At 36.7% G+C, this 13,968-nt stretch overlaps 1 protein-coding gene across 5 annotated transcripts in view; it reads left to right on the forward strand.

Annotated features, from left to right (window-relative positions):
* astn2 (astrotactin 2) overlaps positions 1-13,968 on the forward strand; it is a 153,441-nt gene that overhangs the window by 62,631 nt on the left and 76,842 nt on the right. For 4 of the 5 annotated variants that reach the window (XM_077622471.1, XM_077622468.1, XM_077622472.1 and 1 more), the window contains exons 8-10: positions 4,100-4,184; positions 5,435-5,509; positions 8,553-8,690. In XM_077622471.1, coding sequence (XP_077478597.1) covers positions 4,100-4,184; positions 5,435-5,509; positions 8,553-8,690 — 298 coding nt within the window. The remainder of the gene's footprint in view (positions 1-4,099; positions 4,185-5,434; positions 5,510-8,552; positions 8,691-13,968) is intronic. The other variant, XM_077622469.1, reaches the window with a different exon arrangement.

Here is a 13,968-nt window from a genome sequence, read left to right on the forward strand (position 1 = left end):
AGACAAACAACCATTCACGCTCATACTTATATCTAGGGGCAATTTACAGTGTTCAACCAGACCATGTATGTTTTTGAAATGTGGGAGTAAACCAGAGTCTCGGAAGGAAACCCACACAAGCCCGCTAGAACATGCAAATTCCACACAGAAATGTTGGAACCCACCTGGGATATAACCCTCGGTCATCTCAGAACTGTGCAGCCACATGCTAACCACTCGTCCACCGTGCCACCCCTCATAAATTAATAATATCACTAATTCATAATTAATGCAATTTCTGGAGAAATTATGTGGACTTCTTTCATGCTGGTTGGGTCACTTCCTATTAATATCGGTAGTGTTGCATGAATACCGCATTAAAATAACGGTATTGAAATGGGCAAGTGTTGGAAAATAATGGCTCAATGCTGTGCAATATGTACCTTTTGAGATCTAGTTTCCAATGGCTGGTCGCTCTCCCTAACATGGCCGCCAGCTATGCACACTGCTATATAAAAAGAACACTTGTCACCCTTCCAAAGATGATAAATCATGTGGTGTCCAACCATCCTTCTGCTGTGAATTTAAATCAGTTTATCACTGGTAGACCTGCAAGCCATTGGAAGTGAGAGGCTGACAGTGAATGAACAGTTGTATGAATGTACAAGCTCTCAGTGTTTCTAGGTATAAAATAAAAACGATCCACAGTATAAGTCATGAAAGAAAGGTCGTTGATTCCTTGTTCACACACTTAAGCAAGTCAAACATTTTCTTAGCATATTTGCACTGACATTAAATGGACTCTAAGCAAAGCTTCGAGTGCAGAATGTCATGCCGTTACTTGAGTGGCGTAAGTCCCGCTGGTATTCTTTGCCCACTACATCAAACCTAAGCTCATTAGAATGGATTACATCTGTAATGTATGTGAATTAATGTCACCGTGGTCAAGGGCACGTTGAAGGCTGATGCATAATGGATTAAAGCAACATATACTTGCATCCGTCCTTACGCATCAAGATGCGCTCCAATGAAATTTGTGGATTTTGCAACATTAAGGATCACCTATTTATACATACCCAGAGCAGTAATCGCTCTATAATTTAATTTAGGAGTCCTTTACTCTATCGCGCTTGCTGCATTCAGAGAATCTCCTTGTATCAACGCTTCTTGTCTCCTTGTCTCTCCCAATTTACTTACCCTTTCATTTGTCCTTTTTTGGCGGTAAGATTATTTGATGAGTGATTGCCCTCAAGTACGTTGCGTCTCCTCGGGGGATCGGCCTAATCTGTCCGCTAGTGAAAATTAAAGGTGCTCTTCACAAGAGCGTTCTATTTCCATCACTCTCCTCTGCCCACGCTGCAACATAACGTCCCACACAATCACAACAAAGTAATGATTAAAAAGAAACACTCCCGGCCGCGTCTTGAGACGTCACGAACAAGGGCCTTTGCTAAAAAGATGGTGTAAATGTCTATTTCGTGAGCAGCACTAGTTTAAATTGTGTTCGGAAAACAATTTTGAAAAGGACTGATTTATATTTAAAAGCTCACTCAGTATTCATAACCTCTATTTCAGAGTAAACTCTTACTAAATATGGATATAAATCTTCCAGTGTATGATGACAATCATGTGCCGTCCGATATTCCTTTGTCTGTGAATTGAAATGAGTTTATCATAAATAAAAGGCCAATTCATTTGAGCTGGGTGACAATATGTTCATTTTTTTTGTAGCCCTCCCAGTTCAAATGTATGTAGTATGTATTTATTCAATCATTTTTAACCACTGAGCAATAATATGTAGAAATAAGGTCCTGCAAATTCAGAAGCCTGTGTGGTTTTCATCTATGATGACACCTTAATAATTTGATAAGCCCAGTTATCATTTTACAATAAAGAGGTGTCCCCATTATTAGCCGATTCATTCTGTTGCACAGTTAAACGCCTTACTAAGAAGCATTATATCGTGGCATCGATCATCATAAGTATCCTCGTAAAAAGACCAGTGGATCTCCTTGCTTCCTTTGTTTTCCTAATTAGAAATGATGTCTCCAACTCCGTGTGCTCAAACCTAAACCAAATTGACTCGCTAGCTTTAAATCCTCAAACTTTAGGCCTCCAAATTCAAACATTAAACATTACGGCAGAATTAGACCAGTTAACCATAAGACACATTTTAGGGTTTTCTATTACGTTTATTTCCAACATCATTCACATCGTAACTTTTTTAAACAATTTAAAGCTTCACTTTAATATAGCATTGACGTATTATTTTTTTGTATGTATTGGTTAATACAGCATCATTTAAGGGTTAAGTCCTATCAATTCTGTTGTCGATGGTCTTGTGGACTAAGTTTAAAGTCCTACATTTCTGTCATTTGTGAACAGAAACTTGGGTTCTATGAATCATGGCCAGTATCCATCAGTCTTTGGACTGATTGAGGTGTCATTGACGGTGATACACATCCAATCCTTTTGAACTGGGTTGAAATAGATCTAGGGTCTTCTAGAGATAAACTCATTAGTGCGGAGGCGACTAATCACAAGGGTGGATAGATGTCCAATCCATTTGATTTCAAATGGATTACACATCTACTTGTGACAAACATTCACAGCAGGAAAATGAAAACAACCTCATGACTGGTTGTTTGTCATTGTCAATGACACCGGAAGAGTTAAAATACTTAAACTTTAGTGTTTTTGTAAACTTACAGTCTGCACCAAGAAACAAAAACACAAAGCAAACAAACATATCTAGTAATACAGTTGATTCATAAGAGTTTGAAGAAGAAAGCCACAAATAATACGTGCAATACACTTTTTTTTTTTAATAAAACTGTATTTTTTAGTTATGGGTTATATGATCCAACCACATATCACAATAACAAGACCGATGCTTTGAAATCATCTGCTATTATTTATCATATGGAATGCTGGCTTGGGTGCAACTATTATCCTGCCTTCTCCAAACTTTATTGCTTCCTGTGTTGCTTTTCAGAAAGGCACCATTTACCAGACAAAGGGCAATCGGAATATTTGTTGCTGCTCTTTAACTGTATCCTATATGGCTGCCGCGTCTCCCCTTGAGCGAGTGGCGAGCCTATAAACTCAACCAGTAAATTATTAAACAGCGGGTGATAAAATGTGAATGGTGTTGCCTGCGTGACCATTACGCATTTTTCCACCGTTGTGCTTCCTAAAGTGCGCCAAGCTAGTGCGGTAATCTCCATTTATTTTGAGAACAGTCAAGTGTTTCGCGAAATCTGACCTAAGACGCCACAAATGCCATCTTCCTGAAAGGGCTCATGAATTCTATGTAGCTTTTACTTTATTTAAGAGCCAGGAAGGGGAAAAAATCTCTATTTTTCGATCGATCTTTGGATTGAGTAAACACATTATGAGTGGAGCTTAATTTAACTACTTTATTATAATGAATTCATGTTGATTAATGACATTTTAATAAAATTTTCCCCCCAATAAACTTATCTTTTATTTTTCACTACGAAATAAATTAATCTTAGATACATCGGCACAAATATAGAAAAAAAATATGATTATTAAGTAAACTGCCAAATTTGGAAAGGTAGTCACAGAAAAAAGAGCCATTGCAGGACTTTTCTTCACGCGAAATAGTATTTCCATATGAAAAAAATAAAATAATAATAAAATAAATTAATAAAAATTACATACACATGGATATCTTTTAAAATAAAAATAATAATGAAATAAAAAAATAAAAATATTTACATACACATTGATATCTTTTAAAATTAAAATAATAATAAAATAAAATAATAAAAAATATTTACATACACACGGATATCTTTTAAAATAATAATAAAATATAAAAATATATATATACATACACATGGATATATATAACTAATTTAAATTCAAATCATTGTCAATAGCTCAGATGGTGTTAAACCATATGCAATAGCATTGAAATTCATCATTATTTGGCAGTATCAAGTATTTATTCTGAATATGGTGATTAGATCTTGTCAAGGTTTTTGTTGTGAAAACTAAAGCTGGTAAATTAAATTCCACTGTTCTAAATGGTAATTTATTCAACTGCTGTCAATAAATAAATATCTACCGTCTATTTCCCTTTCCTTCTCAGGAGAATGCAGCTGTCATGATGGCTATTCCCCAGATCTTGTCCATAAACATCTCTGCGTTCGAAGTGACTGGGGTCAGAATGAAGGGTAAGCACCGCCTGCACGATGAGATTGCGATTGTGGGGGCGATGAGAAAATCCGGGATATGAACAGACGGTCTGCGAAGGCAGAGACAATGACAAAGGGTTTAAGTTGACGGGGGTTGCTAAGGCAATGTGGAACAGGTGGGTCACACGAGAGGCAGGGATTGGCTGAGAACGCAAGCAATTGGTGATCACAAGGACAAGCGACGCAGAAGTGGTAAAAAAATAATAATTAAAAACTCCAAAGGAATCCAATCTAACAGTGACGGAATGTTTTAAACCAGTAAATGTTCATTATAATGATTTGTGGTATGAATAAATGGATTTACCTGCGATCATCAGGTGTGCCATGCAGTATATAGCATAGAACTATGCAAGTTTTTTTTCTTCTGAAAAATCATTCAGACGCAAAAAAAAATGTATTAAAGCAACAATGGAGACATTGATAACAGTTGGGCGCTTTCACTCTAGATGTCATAATTCTATCATTTGCTCGTTCAAAAAGGAAAACTATTAGCTACATAGCCAAAGCTGAAAAAATGGTTTCAAGGAAAAGGTTTAAAAAATATATGCATAAAGCATCGGCGCAATATAAAGTAAGTACATGGAAATAGTACCGCTTTAAAAATATATTGATAAAAGTAGATAATTAAACTGAAAAATAGTTAAAAATGAATGAAAATTGTGAAATAAAACAAATCACAGAAATGTTTTTAATTGTAATAAATACAAATTAGAGTTTAGAAAAATGGTTTTAATTCATATTTTTCATAGAATATAATTAATAAGACAAAATCTGAAAATGAAGGATGTCCTTTGTATTTTTTTATCCCTTCAATTACAATGAATGTAATTTAAGATACAGAATCACCAATATTTGGCAAATTTATGTTTTTTTTTTTTACACGTGTTAGAAATCCATTAATGCTCACCTCACATGAGCTTGGTAGAGGAATAAAATAAGTCATATGAGACATGCGGCCAACTGCGGCAGTGTTTAATGTTTCACATTGCCATTCACCTCTGCCTGTCATCTGCTGGATCCCGTCCAGCCGCGGATCGAGTTTCCATTCACCGCCTTGTCGGAAGACTGTTGACAGACAGTAATCTAAGCCATGTGCAAACACAGCTTTTGACGTGTCTATTTTATTTAGATGCCATAAAGCCTCTTCCGTACGCTACAATACATTTGTTGTTGGCTTGTAAGAGTGCGGCTGTGGAATGACATCACTCTTTTCCTTTTCTTCTGCAAAGACCTTGGCCATATGCTAACCTGGAGAAAGGTTATGACCTGGTTACGGGAGAACAGTCCCCAGAAAGGATCTTCAGGTGAGTTGTGGATCGACTCTGGTCTCCATAGAGTTATTTGTTTTTGCACTACGACAGGTTACCAACGATATGTTGCCATTCTACCCGCGATCATGTGTTGCAGGATATATTTGCTTTTGCTTTTGTGTCTCTTATGGGCCTCTTTTTGTTGATTTTTACTGATTTTCTGATGATGGTACTGTCCAAAAATGCCCCTAGAACAGGAGTGTCAGACTCGGGTTGGTTCGCGGGCCGCGTTAACGTCAACTCGATTTCATGTGGGCCGGACCATTTTAGATATAATATTTAGATTTTTTTTAAATAAATTGATTAAAAGAACTGGATTAAAAGCCCTGAATATTCAGTTTTTTTATAGATCTAAAACAATGTTTATTTTAGCTTTTTTATATATTTTTTTAGATTTTACAAAATGATTTTTGAACTGAAAATATAGAAAAAAAATGATTACAAAAATACAATTATTGATTTAAAAGGGGGGAAATCAGGAAATTTAATATACATCTATACTCTTCATTTTAATTTGATCCTAAAACAGAAAGTCGGCACTCATGATTTACTTTCCCGGGCCACACAAAATGGGTTTGAACTGCTTTCTTAGAAAGTTGCGGCGTGACCATTTTTGGGCTCATGAACCATACCGATTTTGAAAATGACGATTCTGTAGCCATATCAAAAATAGACATAATTTTGTAGTACATAATAGTGTTTTGGGTCCTGATAGGTGTATAGCAGGGGTCGGGAACCTTTTTGAAAGAAAGACATAAACAATTCTTATATTCAAATGTTATGTGTTGAGTTGTGAGGTGGGTGTTGCTGGAAGGAGTATCGCTATTGAGCATGGCTTGAACAATAGCTATAGAAAATGAGGCTATGGCAAGTGTTGCGGCATTTACTTGTTAATTATATATAAGCCACTTCTCTTTTGATGTTTTCTAACTTGGACGAATTATCGTATGTTGGAACAATAATCTTCATATCAAAGTGTTTCACATCCTGAAATTATGTAAGTAGAGGTACCACTGTATAATTAAGGTGACCCTTGCAGATATTTTACTGCCAAAAAAACAACTATCTTATCAAGAATGTGTTTATTGCAGGGGTGCGCAAACTATTCCACAACGGGCCACAATGGGTGTGGGTTTTCTTTCCAACCCATCAAGAGGACACTTTTCACCAATTTGGTGTCCTACAAGTGCAATCAGTGGATTGCAGTCACGAGCTTCTTGTTGATTAAAGTATCTGTCCTAGATTGGTTTGCACCCGCAGATGCCCTTGAGGACTGGTTTGCCCAAGGCCTGGTCTAGTGGCTAATAAAAAAATACATCTAGCACATTTCAGATGAGATAAAATCCCTGCAAAACAATTATAATATCAGAATGATATATTTTGAAATAAACTTTACTTTGTATAATTGCAAGATCAAAAATCTTATTTAAAAAATTGTTATAAGCAAAAAGTTACTTAAATGTTAAATAAAATCTCACTTTTTTAAAGTGAACATGGCATGTAACTTTTTGCCGTGTGACTACCCTCCCTGAAACTGTTTTATTTAGTATTAGACTCCACTTTTACAATATACAGCGCAATGACCAGGTATAATTTTCCATAATTCCGAAGTAAAAATTGGATTGACGAATTAGGAATGCCTACTGAGCACGGGGTCCATTGAGGCTGTCGTCCAATTGGTTAATGTAGGGTCAAAACGGGAGAAAATCAACCCGAAGAAAAAGCTTAATCTCAGAAGGGCTTTGAGTGTATAGATAGGAAGATTTGGACGAAGCCTGCAATTCTTTCCTCGGGTTAACTGAAAGGGGGGAAAAATAGCACTGTGGCAAATTTAAAAGGACTTATTTAAGTCTGTTACCAATAGATATTTTCCCTGATGCTAACGAGTTTCTTAAGTGTGGCATCCAAGAAAATATTTTTGGCAAGTAGGGCATTTTACATCTGCAATTTTTGATAAGGGCTTTTTGTTGTTGTTTAAAGTGCTCGTCTCCCACCTGCTAATAGACATCACACAGAACCTTGATAAAAAGTCTGGCTAAAATATGTGCTCTTAGTGAGGCCACATCTCCTTCTTTGTCTTAAGCACATTGGGCTCATGTGGATTTTCTTCTTTTTTTCTTTTTTTCCTCCTGTAGCTTCTCCAGGCAAAACAAACAACATCCCTCTCATTTAAAAACCCCTTGATGCCTAAATTTACATTTGAGATATATATATATATATATATATATATATATATATATATATATATATATATATATATATATATATATATATATATAGCATCCCTCTCATTTAAAATCATTTAAAAACCCCTTGATGCCTAAATTTACATTTGACATATATATATATATATATATATATATATATTTATATATATTTATATATATATATGTCAAATGTAAATTTATATATATATATAACATATATATAAAACAAACAACATCCCTCTCATTTAAAAACCCTTTTTAAATGAGAGGGATGTTGTTTGTTTTATATATATGTTTTATGTATGTATGTATATATATATATATAACAATAAGCATTGAGGGAAGTAAATAAGTACCTAAATATAAGTACATAACAGATGATTAAAATAAGTAACTGTAAATTAAACTATTAATATAAATTAAACATTCATTCATTTTACGGACCACTTATCCTTACAAGGGTTGCGGGGGGCGCTATCCCAGCCAACTATGGGCACCAGGCGGGGGACACCCTGAATCCGTGGTCAGCCAATCGCAGGGCACAAGGAGACGGACAACCATTCACACTCACACTGCTACCTAGGGGCAATTGTGAGTGTTCAACCAGCCTACCCTGCATGTTTTTGAGATGTGGGAGGAAACTAGAGAAAATCGACACTCGCCCGGGGGGGGGGACATGCAAACTCTGCACAGGAAAGTTGGAAACCACCGGGGTTCAAATCCTCGATCTCACCCTTCCGGCATCTGTTAACCTATTGTTTGTTTGTCAGACTGCATTAGTTTTGTTTTTTTTATTGCCTGAACTACATGTCATGATTGTGCTAACACAGATCACTCTACAGTCTGGGCCAAGGTGTGTGGCTGCCAGTCAGCAAGAGCTTTGTGATGCCGCCGGTGGAGCTGTCCATTAATCCCATCGCCAGCTGTAAAACGGACGTGCTGGTGACCGAAGACCCGGGTGATGTCAGGTGAGCCATAATTTGCATGTTTTCGTTCAGACGTCAACTGACACTAATCCCCAAGAATAGTGGTTAGCCCCCTGTGACATCTATCCATCTAGTTTTAGTTTCAAAAGGACATTGAAATGATTCTACAGCAGGAAAAACAAAAACTGGTTTCCACTGTTGTCACTGTACGTAAAATAATAATAATAATTCAAAACCCCAAATTAAATGTTCATAGTTTCGTATTAACTCTTTGAGTCTTTTTACTTTTGTGGTAATTATTTTTGATGGAAAATCAAGCCCAAATAATCAGAAAGACCCGGAAGTGATCTGGGTATACCCCAAAATCATCAGAAAGTGACCTAAAATATTCAGAAAGTGGTTATGTAAGTGCTGGAAAACCAACAGTAAGTGATGCAAATCAACAGGACGTAACCAATGAATGTGAGCCAGATATGCCCCAAAATGTACAGGAAGTGAAACAAAATCTTTATTTGCCACTCTCTGTCACAATGGACTGCATGTCTAGCACTGTCAATGTCAGCCATTGAGTTCACAAGAAAGCTTAAGTATTTTACTACCATTTATTATTTATTTATACTTTACATTACATTTATGACAGTCAGTAGGCGGAGGGAACTCCAAATTGATTGGCAGCCAATCGCAATGAAATGGACAACCTGTATAGCTTTGTTTGAATTCTTTCACAAACAAGTTAAATGCAAGAGATAAACCAGCACTTCCCTATTTTTTTATTTCAACTGTTCATTCATTTTTTAAACATTTTTATGCCACCAGAGGAGCTTTCCATTAATCCCCTTGCAATCAGAAGGTTAAAACGAGCCCGTGATTGGTCCTCAATCATTGCAAATGGCACTGAAAGAGTTAAAAGGAAAATCAAAGTGTGTTTGGAAATAATCGCTTTTAAGAAACAGTTCTATAATCCACATATAATAAAAGGATATTTACTCTCCATTTAATAATTTAATAAAATCCCACTTCAGGTAGCACAGGCTACGTGATTAGTTCCTGTAACACGGCAGACGTGTCAGACTGTCATGAATAATGCAATGACAGCTCATTATACAAATAATGAATGTCTCGGGGGAGCATTTAGCGTCTAGAGCTTTTGGAGATTTTATACAGTCACTGATGTCATTTTTGACATTGTATACAATGTTGATGATTAAAGTATTTAATCACACTTTTGCTGTAAATTATCAGCAGCTGGATTATATAAGGCCCACCCACCATAAAAATATATGCCACTTCCAGTTCAAATGGATTGGACGTCTCTCAAAATTAATGGAAGCCAATTTTATTGTTTCTGGTCATAAACTCAAATATTTAAAAAGTAGTAGCTTCAAAAGAATTTCAAAACATGCTTTTATTTGATACCCGAAGTAAAAAAAATGTCCTTGAACAGTAGTTGAAATATGTTACATTTATTAATGACAGCTAGGCACATATACAAATACAATATGACCAGCAAGTTTTATAGATGTTGATTTCAAGAGCCCTACTAAAATAGATGTTAATAAGTGCAAGAGTTCTGAATAATCTTGCCCTAATTGTGAGCCTGTGGTTGCTTTCTCACTGCATGCTTTTATACTTCACCTCCCATAGGAAAACATCCTTCAGAAATAAAATAAAAAGTATAATGAAAAAAATCAAACACCAACATTTCTAGAAAAAATGCGTGCAAAGCCTTAATTTAATTACTGACTTCTCGCCCATTTTTTCCCGCCAAGACCATCTCATTACTGTGTGACAACTACTTTGTCCACTTCAACAGGCACAAATAAATGTGCCAAAGCACAAAAAGCATATCATGCAAAGTTGCATTTTGAAACACTCCCATGTCCTTAATTACCTACCATATGGGCAATTTTTATTTATAGGAAATGACCTAAAAAAAAACACCTATTTTTTTCTTCATTTGACCTTGCTTATCACAGTAATACAACAACCAAACTGTATTCTTTGTTCTTTCGCCAACTCACCTTGTCCTTTTTGTTTGACTACTCAATAACTGCATTTTCGGAAAGGCGATATTTGACAGCCATTCGTTATGCCAGGACCTCCCCCTTGCTGACAAATGACTTCTTAATATAGAGGCAAAATGTAGGCTATGGAAAGTGCAGCAAGCCAAAAAATAATAGCTTTGGCTCAGCTGTGTGCTGCATGCTAACTGGCTTTCTCCAGAGAGAGGCAAAGATAGAAGCAATCAATCAGGATTCCTGTTTCCAGAGAGTCCAAATTAAAGAAAAATAAAAAATAAGAAATAACAGTCTGCCTTAATGTTTCTTAGACAAAGCAAGGGAAAACTATGTGTATAGCCCAATTCAAAACAACAAATAAAAATCAGTAAGACACAATTAATAAATAGGAAAAAATAACAAATTATACATAAATACTCCGTCTCCTTTTGCCCTGTGATTGGCTGGCCACCAATTCAAGGTGTCCTTCATCCAGTGCCCAAAGTTGACTGGGATAGCCTCAGCACCCTAAACATCCTTGTGAGGATAAGCGGTTCAGAAAATGAATGAACACATGAATGAAAATACATAAATGTCATAGGCAGCCTGGTGGACAAGTGGTTAGCGCATTGGCCTCACAGTTCTGAAATTGAAAGTTTAAGCTCCGGTTTGAACTTTCCGTGACCAGACGTTTCGTCAAAAGACGTTTGGTCCCCGGACGTTTGGTCGACCAGACGTTTGGTCGACCGGATGCTTGGTCGACCGGGCGTTTGGTTGACCGGACGTTTGGTAGAACGGACGTTTGGTAGAACGGACGTTTGGTAGAACGGACGTTTGGTAGAACGGACGTTTGGTCACTGGGTTTGTTCGCTGTCAAATCCAATCAACTTTAACTGGGAAAGATAATATTCATTCAATAAATTGATGCTAATTTTCACAGTGCTTGCAAAGTGTATAATATTGAACATTCGCATTAAGATAGTGTATGTTCATTCACTGTGCTCCCAGCTCCAATGGATTGGACATCTACTAGTGACGCATTTAAATTCACAGGAGCAACGTGACAGTTGTTGAATGTGATCCACTGTTGCTACTAAGATCTTACAGATAGATCACATGGAACAAAAACAATTATTCCTCGTGTCGGTTCCAAACTGGCAAAGTAAGAGTAATTCGTTTTTTTTTTTGTTTTTTTTAAACTCACTTTCCCTTGAAACATATTCACTGCATCTAAACAGTGACTAATGTAGTACTGCTATAAATCTCTGTGCGTGGCACTTGCTTGCCGAGATGATAAATGAGCGAGGGGTACTGCCCAAAGTTACAGCAGTGGGCCACCATGATTATATAGTGTGTTCTTGGTGCGCCCCCTGCGCTGGATTAATGTCCTTTCTATGACTGGTGTTGAATATTACACTTTTTAACGCAAACGGAACATCGGCAAAAGCAGCAGATGAAAAACATCAGCAACTTCCAAGGGATGAAGTAAAAACATGCACATATTTGAGAATCCTTCGGTAGGATTTATGTATTTGTTACTGGTGTCACTCGCAGTGACTAATGTCACACTTTGATGTCCCGCTTGATCGCACTGAGTGAAGTCATTTATCAGATAGTGTCCCGCGGCTTTCGCCTCGGCAAAGTATCTCTTTCAACAGATAAAAACCGACCAAAAATAATGCCAGGGAGGTCACAACCACTTGTTTTCCCCCAAGAATATGGAAAAGACAAGACAGAGACTTATCTGTATTTTCTGCTTTTGTATTTATTAATGTGGAAAGAAAAAAAAAGATGATGTCTGTATTGCCGAGTAATAGAAACTGACATGTTGATGCTGTGCAATATTTTTTTTTTTTAGATTTAGCTGGTCATTCTAACCAATATGACAATCAATTGAATTTCTGTTCATTCAGCGCCACGCATCCCAGTTCAAAAAGTTATGACATCTAATTGTGATAAATTCGTTTTCAATTCACAGCAAAATATTTTTTTTTAAAGCCACCTGATTAGAACTGGCAATGAAAGAGTTCATTTGAAATTTTGTTGTTGGGATTTTTTTATGTGCATTTGTGGCAGTTTTTTTTCCTGGCTCCAAATGTGAATTGAAATGGTGTAAACGATCGGCAAACAGAAAAAAAGGAAAATGCTAGAACCTGGGGGAAGTGAAAACCTACCAAAACAAAAATCACAGTAACCTTATGCCTTTGCAAAAGATGAGGTTTTTTATTTTTCATTTTTCCACCAGTAAAAACAGTAAAACTTGAAGAACTGCAACACTATTTAAAAAAAAGCAAAATATACAATACACTGTGTGGGTTTTCTCCGGGTACTCCGGTTTCCTCGTACATTCCAAAGACATGCATGGTAGGCTGATTGGACACTCTAAATTGCCTTTACATATGAGTGTGAGCATGAATGGTTGTTTTTTTCCTTGTGACCTGTGATTGGCTGGCTACCAATTCAGGGTGCCCCCCCGCCTCTGGCCCGAAGTCAGCTGGGATAGGCTCCAGCACCCCCCGCCACCCTAGTGAGGATAAAGCGGTTCAGAAAATGAGATAAGATGAGATATACAAAATGCCTAAATAAAATTAACGATTGCAAATTATTAAGAAAAAATCAGAGACAAACAAAATACATTAAAAATAATTACAATGCAAAAAAAAAATTAAAAAAAATAACTTAATCATGAACAAACATTCAATCTATTGAAAGTGGTAGGGCTGGCAGCAAATGGAAAATGGTGCTCCAAATTCATATCATATTCAAGCCATTATGGCTCTAAACATATCATTTTTAATTGATTTACAATGCATATATTTACTTAGCGAATTGGCCTCACGCCGAAGACACTTGTAAAATAGTCCATGGCCTTGTAGGAGTTTATAATAATCTATTCAACTACTCAGCAACTCTTATGAAACAAATATTGTCGAGCAGTAAGAATCTATACTTTTACAACTTCCCTGCTTCGGGCAAATTAACAGTCATAAAAAAATACGACAAACGCTGTGAAGTCGCCCCTATTCAGCAGTAGGCCTGTCTCGCCGTCATTACGATGTTATAGCTGTTTATACATGCGAGTCACTCTCAGGACACTGGGTGGTCTCTGTTGCACTATTATTTGTTGTTTCCTTACAAATAAAAAATGCAGAGGTTGCTCACCCCGTCTGCCACTCCGGAAAGCAGCCGCGCGAGTATGAGCCATGGTGGGGAATACTCATGTGAAGCCTGACATTCACGGGTGAAATGACGGTTTCTAAGAAGGAATTCATTAAACCTTTTGATGTTATTGATTCTTTCTTTTTTTGTGGTGACTGATCCAC

Source organism: Stigmatopora argus, chromosome 16 (assembly GCF_051989625.1).
Source record: "Stigmatopora argus isolate UIUO_Sarg chromosome 16, RoL_Sarg_1.0, whole genome shotgun sequence".
Classification (NCBI taxonomy): Eukaryota; Metazoa; Chordata; class Actinopteri; order Syngnathiformes; family Syngnathidae; genus Stigmatopora; species Stigmatopora argus.